The 6,817-nt window shown below is 46.5% G+C and overlaps 1 protein-coding gene across 3 annotated transcripts in view; it reads right to left on the bottom strand.

Moving 5' to 3' along the window:
• Positions 1–4,640, bottom strand: part of rogdi (rogdi atypical leucine zipper) — a 10,018-nt gene extending 5,378 nt beyond the window's left edge. The window contains exons 1-5 of one of the 3 annotated variants that reach the window (XM_005749632.2): positions 4,067–4,640; positions 2,373–2,444; positions 1,996–2,078; positions 1,770–1,827; positions 1,606–1,686 (exon numbers count right to left, since the gene is read on the bottom strand). In XM_005749632.2, coding sequence (XP_005749689.1) covers positions 1,606–1,686; positions 1,770–1,827; positions 1,996–2,078; positions 2,373–2,444; positions 4,067–4,141 — 369 coding nt within the window. In that variant the 5' untranslated portion in view covers positions 4,142–4,640. Of the gene's footprint in view, positions 1–1,605; positions 1,687–1,769; positions 1,828–1,995; positions 2,079–2,372; positions 2,445–3,641; positions 3,905–4,066 lie in introns of those variants that run through there. The other 2 variants (XM_005749633.2, XM_005749634.2) reach the window with 2 other exon arrangements.
• Between the last annotated feature and the right edge of the window lie 2,177 nt (positions 4,641–6,817).

The following is a 6,817-nucleotide window of genomic DNA, read 5'->3' as shown; positions in this document are numbered from 1 at the left end:
GCTCACGCTCTCAACATTTTTGCCCGTGTGCGTTCAACTCTTTCTGTACACCGTTATATTTGTGCCACAAAACCAGCCAATCACAGACTTGGATGCAAAAGTATCTGATTGGCTGTTTTGGTCTCCAATCAGCTCGAAATGACGAAATGCAATATCCCAGAATGCATTTCGTCCAAAACTCAAACGAGGCAGTGGCGGAGGAACGCAGAGGGGCGGAGTTTGAAATGTTGAGAGCGCGAGCAACACATTGCGAGCAAGCGCAAGTGCAAAAACTGAGCGAGCGAGAGGGGCTGCTGTTGTGTGTGTGTGTGGATAACAGCAAACACTGAAATATATTTTCTGCACGCAGGAATGAATTTTCTTCACTCAAAATAAATTTCTCCTCAAAATGCAACACTTGCACCTGCAAACCTTTTTTACGTGCGCTCAGAATAGTGGCATATAAATAACGCCATAGACTAGCTGATGACTTACAGACCGTCGCCTGTAAGTCATCAGGTGCAGCTACTCATACGGATAATAAGTAAAGCTTTAACTGTGAACATGTTTAACAGCTTGGTTCTTCCATGAGCTACTACAGAGAGGAGCAATCTTCTGTTTGACAACATAATCATGCAAATGAAAGCAGGACCTGAATAACTGGTGAACTGTGTACAGAGAACTTCAATAAATAAACACGGCCTCATAATGACAAAGATATTATTCCTAACTACAAACAATGTGCTGCTTGTGGTCCTTCCATCACTGCAGAGCTCAGACATTAAGACAAACGTAGTGTTTGCAGCCGATCACGGACGCTTTGGCTGTGGGACCAACATGTAGAGAGGAGAACTGGATCCACTGTCCCCTCCTGGATGTTACCAAACATCAGACATGTGAAAGAATCTGCTGCTTTGTTTTCAGCTCGTGGCATAACATGTCCCTAACATGAGAACAACATGTGACCAGTGTCACGTTTCCGAGGCGTCTGCCTCCACCCACACCTGCCCACAGCATTAACAGAGCTCGGCTGCTTTGGGCTCAGTGATATTTTCATAATGCTCTGACTGTCAAACTGTGTTTGGTATAATTAATGCAAAGTGTTGATTCAATTCAAAGTCATGTTAGAAGCTCGCTGGTTGTGATGTGGTCAGGCCTCCCTGGTCAGAGGCCCCGCCCCTCTGACCACAGTCCTGCTCACGTTTGTCATTAAACTCTGAACAGACACATGCTGACAGTCTTATAGTTACATGGATGCATCAGGTAATACTTCTGTGATGTCACACTACACGCGTGCTAGCAGAGGGCCCACACAAACGTTACAGTGACCGTTAACGCCGTGAGACTGGTTTCATTGGTAGTTAATATCTGACCTAACATCGCTCTGCCTCAGCCTGGCTGCACTCTGACAAACAGTAAGAGATTGCTGCTTTGCTCCGTGTGAACCACGTCGTGCACGGCCTCTGCAGCCTGCACGTTAGCTGCTTCGTGGTGAGCGTTATACCGGGGAGCTGAGGAGCTGCCTTCTTTCTCGTTGTTTTCTAAGGTTTCATCCTCAAACTTCTGTAGCTGTAAAGTCAGAGAAGCAGCTACGTGTTGTATTAAGTGCAGCTCTGTTTTCTATACCTGTTGCAGTTTCCACTGTTTGTCTTCTCTAAACTGGAAGTGCAACACTTGGCTGCTCTTTGCAACCTTCAGGTTGATATCCTGTTGAGACAGAGTCAAACATTAAAGATGCTCAGCCTAAAGCAGTGTCGTTAAAAGCCTTGGTGAGAACGTCATACACTCACAGCCTGAGTCAGCACCTCCCCCTGCAGAGTCAGCACGCCCTTCACCTGATCCATGCTGCTGGAAAAAGTCACATTTTTACCTTTGGAATCATCACAGGACAACAAATACAGAAGGAAGTGGATGTGAAAGGTGACCCTATCACGTATAATGCCGACAGCGCTACATGTAACGTGATGTCACAAATGATTACCACAGTAACAGTACGGCAGTGTGAGCTGCATTTACGTTGAGCTGCCAAGGATGAAGTTCTCCTGCTTCAGCTGATTTTCAAAGCCTGGTGTCGGCATGGAGAAACGTCTGGATGCCTCCTGGTGACAAGAACACAGCAGAGACTTCTTCATGTGCTGAAACGACCTGAGAGCTTCTTCCTGCTCTGCTGTGGAGTCCTGTTAGAGGACTGTGTATTTATGGTGCTGAGGACACTTGTGTTTGCCCAGCCTTTCAGTTAAAACAGCAGCGCTCTGTCATAGTGACCTGCCAGATGCTGTCAGCCTGGCAAAGACTTAGTGTGACCAGCAAAGAGCTCCATGGGTAAAGCTCATGTATCATTTCAGCCACGTAATTATGCAACTATTTCTAACACATGAAAGCTCATCGTTTACCTTGAGAACATCTTGGAGCTGCTTTAAGACAGCGTGCACTTCTTCTTTAAGCAGCCAGTTGAACTCCTCCTCCTGCCAAACACAGTGAACCAGTTTCCTGTTAGTGAGAGACAAAGATAACAGCTCGCCCTGCACGCGTACACAATTACTATTATTGATGGTAAATGGGCTGATTCTTATACAGCACTTTTCTACTCTCCCGGAGTACTCAAAGCGCTCTATACAACATGCCTCATTCACCCAGTCACTCCCATTCTCACAAGCACTACCTCTGTACTCACACACATTCATACATCGGAGAGCAAATTGGGGTTAGTATCTTGCCCAAGGATATTTGGCATGCAGAGTGGAGGAGCCTGGGATCGAACCTCCAACCTTCTGATCAGTAGGTGACCTGCTCTACCTCCTGAGCTACAGCCACCACCCATTATTGATCAATAATACATATCAATAACTATACGAGACTTCAAATTACTCATATGTCAGTAATTTACATGATTACCTAATAATCTGCAACAAGGTGTATTTTGACTTCATCTGATTAGACTGACTCTATGGAAGATTTCTGCTGCAACACAGGCAGCCGTCAGGTCAGGTCTGTTATCTGACCTTTTGTAGTCTCGCCTCTTTCAAATAATTCAACTAATGTGAGACTGAAATTGAGCACTTGAAGGGTTTGAATGGAATATTTACGCCCGTTTTAAAAAGCTAACTGGCGAGCAGTGTCATTAATGTCGGTGTAACATCCACATGAACACAGGGAACCCTAGAACAAACTGTGGGGTGTGGCCCACTGGGGGGAGCACCGGTCTACAAGGGGACAAGCTGTTGTTTCTTTAACGTCCCCACACAGACCACCGTTTCATGGTCCAGGTTCAGCCACTTAAAACGCTCTGATGGACACTAATGACTCCAACAGGCTGTGACGCGGAACTAAGCAGCAGTGGTAATGTGCCGCGTGTCCACAGTGGGGCTCAGTGCAGAGGCTCTACACTTAGACCTTACACCATACTGGTTTGTATGAAAGCATTAAAACCACACTGCTAATGTTCTTTCACAAAAGTGTTGACATTATTAGCTGTGATGTTACTGCCCCGCGTGTCCAGCTCAGACTTTGTTCCTGTGCGCGTCTCATTACTGAAGGACAGGCCAGCTGTGGACCGTCAGCCAGCTGTAGCTGTGGACCGTCAGCCAGCTGTGGACCGTCAGCCAGCTGTGGACCGTCAGCCAGCTGTGGACCGTCAGCCAGCTGTGACAGTGGGAGCTTACTTGTGATTGGTTGTTACTGGCAAGCAGACGGTTTTACCAGTACATGGCTGAATCTGTTCACAGCTATATTAGATCATTCCGTCCTGCTGTCGTAGAGATACACTCTGTGACATTTACACGCGTGTTGATGCCGTGTTTAACAGTACGACCCCCGCCCTGCAGGGAAAACGTTTAGGTCCCGTTTGTCATCGGTAGTCAGCAGCAAACAGAAGGCTCGGGCTCAGCTGTCGCTCTCACGGTGACGGTCGGTGAGCCGTTGCCATGGGCCCACTGACCGTCAACCACAATGTCACAGTAACATGACAGCGCGCGGGGCTAACAGCTACCGTGGGCAGCTCTGTGCAATAACAGACGAGTCAGTGCGAAGCACCAGCAGCCTTTCAGTCACAGCGCTGTGATATATACGCGACGGCTGAGCAGCTTACCAGCACAACGCGCTCCACCTGACTGGCCGTCGACGTCTTCGGGAGCTCCGACAGAGACCTCTGCGGATTCAGCATTTTGTCCGGGCACCACAAACAAACACCGGCCTCTCTCGCTCGGGGTGACGCCGTCTCACGGTGGCCTTTGGAAGCTGTGTTGCCTTCACTGACGTCGGATACAAGTTAAGTTAAGTTGAGCACCCAAAGAAACGGCGATAAGTTGAAATAAGAAACCAAACAAAAGCGACCACGGCACGATGCTCCGTCACGGCAGTAGTTTATAATCCGGCCTCATGTGAGTCAGACGTCATATTCCCCACGTTCACTACTGCAGTCCATAGAGTCTGTATACTACCGGACTACCTGTGTGCTGTCGTTACACACAGACGATGCTTCTTCTCTTTAGCTTCCGCCTGCTGCATTTAGTTTGAGAGAATGAAGCTACATTTGTATTGTTTTATGACAACCACCTGAATGCAGCATCAAATTAGTCACGTGTTTAGTGCGGAGCCCTCCCATCCAACGGCTCTGGCGTAGTGGCGCCACCCACCAATCCATATCTGGCTTAAGAACTTCCGCTTGGCGTTTTCCACGCCGTTACGCAACCCACGCCGGACAGTTGGTCAAACTGGACGTGACGCAGCGTCAATGCGGCGACATTCCTCGTCCTGAGAGTTGAGTCGGGAGGAGGTCACAATGAAGTCCTGTGGAGTGCGCTGAGATTTTATGTAAGAGCGAGGGGACGTTTGCATTCACTCTTCGTGGAGGATTAGCATCACCTGCGAGGCTCACCTGCCTCCGTCACATGTCTCGCATTCACATTCATACACCTCGCTGTGATCTTGATGGCACATTTGTTTCAAGGTTATTTTCAGAGAGAGCAGGCGGACTGATGGTCGGGATGTCCGCGGATTTAATAAACAAGTTTCCATAGAAAACACAGTCGTGAATCGCTCCAAGAGGATCCAAAGGTGCCAGACTGCGCCATTTAAGTGAGCAATAGTTAGTCAGGCTTTGTGAAGGTCATTCACAGTGTTGAAGTCAAAGGCGAGTAAAGCAGGAAAAAAATAAAACACCTTTTCAAGACAAATGAATGAATCCGAGTGAGAACGACGATCGTTTAGCAGAAAGTGCTTTTCTAACAGTCAAGCTCTACTAAGGTTAGATGTTAGTCTTCAACTAGCTTCAACATCCTCGTATAAACTGCAAAGCAGTTTGTCTACAGTGTTTCTTCTGTGGTTCATGTACAGAAACCTGTAAACAGACAGGCACTTTTAGCACTAGCTGAGCACTTAACGTGGAGCCGTTGTGTCTTACTCACAGGGTCCAGTTTCCTGCACAGAACAGACATTACTGCCACTGTGCATGTGCTGAACACCCAATGCGGTATTAGATGTCGTCCTCCAGCTTAAGTAGGAAGCTGCTGATCACACAGGTATTCACAGGTGAGGTAATCATCTGCGAGAGCTGGGAGCAGGAGACGGACCACCTCTAAAATACAAGGTGTGTTTAATCCATAATCACACACAGAGACATAAAGACCATGGTGGCAAAACAAAGAGTGAGTGCGTTACAACTGTAATGCATTTCAACATCTGTATAAGTGTCACCATAACAACGGTCTACACGTGTACAAATGAGAGGTGCATCTTCTCGAGTTCAGTGAACTTGTGACTGGGGGGTTGAGAGCTGGATTCTTTTGGTAAACTGGAGAAATGACAGATATCCATGTACCGACTTTGGAAACAGCAAGGAAACAACATTTTGGATGTTTCACCACTGTTTGTAGCCTCTAACAGTGGAGACTGGTGGGGGCACAGAGACAACTTACAGGTGTTAAAGGAGAAGTGGAGGGCCGCTCCCATGTTTTACTCCCCTGCAGGCAGACTTCCCCACACTGCAGTAAAAGCTGTGCTGCACAGAGGGAAAGTGTGGGACAGATGGAGAGGTAATCAGGAGCATCCATCCTCTCTTCTCTACATATTCCTCTTCCTACTTCCTCCCTGCTTTCTTTCTCCTGTGTAGTTAAAGGGAGGCTTTCATGTTTTGTTTCTGGGAGAACAGGAAGAAGAAAAATACAGACCTCTGTATCAGGGAGGTATAGAGCTGGAGTCAGAACTTAGTCTCCAAGCACAGTGACTGGTGGTGGAAACAGAAGCTTGCACATTTATTCAAATCTTTCATATCTGAGTTTAGTTTAAATGTAGAAAACCAGGATACATTTCTGACAGGTTATACATTAGTTTTACTCATTTACATTATTATAATAATACTTTGATTTAAAGGTAAAGCAGTTTCTCATGTGTGGAGCCTGTCTCAGTGAGCAGGCTGGTGACATCAGGACTAATCGGGGAAGATTAGTGTTTTTTTGTTTTTCAAACAGATGTGTTTGTCATTTGTAACTGACATTTCAGAGCTGAAAGAAAGACTGACTGAGAGTGCTTCCTGGGTTAAAATGCCCATAGAAGTGATCATCTATATAAAACTAAAAGGTATTCAGATCAACTGATGCATACATTTTTATCCTTAGTTATCCTTTTTCAAACATGTATGTTCAGACATATCTGCCATCTTTCTCTCACAGCTACGATGGCCAAGCTGACTTTAGATTGGTTTCCCCTACAGAAGAATAATTTTGAAGTGGTTTGTGGCTGTGGTTTTTTCTAGGTTCTACTGGGACCAATCCGAACTTTCTGTTCGCTAAGCTTAACTTAGTGGCTTAGTGAACTAATATGTCTGTGAAGGTTCTCAGTC

Source organism: Pundamilia nyererei, unplaced genomic scaffold (genome assembly GCF_000239375.1).
Source record: "Pundamilia nyererei isolate P.nyererei 1_Seehausen unplaced genomic scaffold, PunNye1.0 scaffold00252, whole genome shotgun sequence".
Classification (NCBI taxonomy): domain Eukaryota; kingdom Metazoa; phylum Chordata; class Actinopteri; order Cichliformes; family Cichlidae; genus Pundamilia; species Pundamilia nyererei.
The sequence above is the reverse complement of the archived record's forward strand: the minus strand, read 5'-3'. Positions and strand labels throughout refer to the sequence as shown.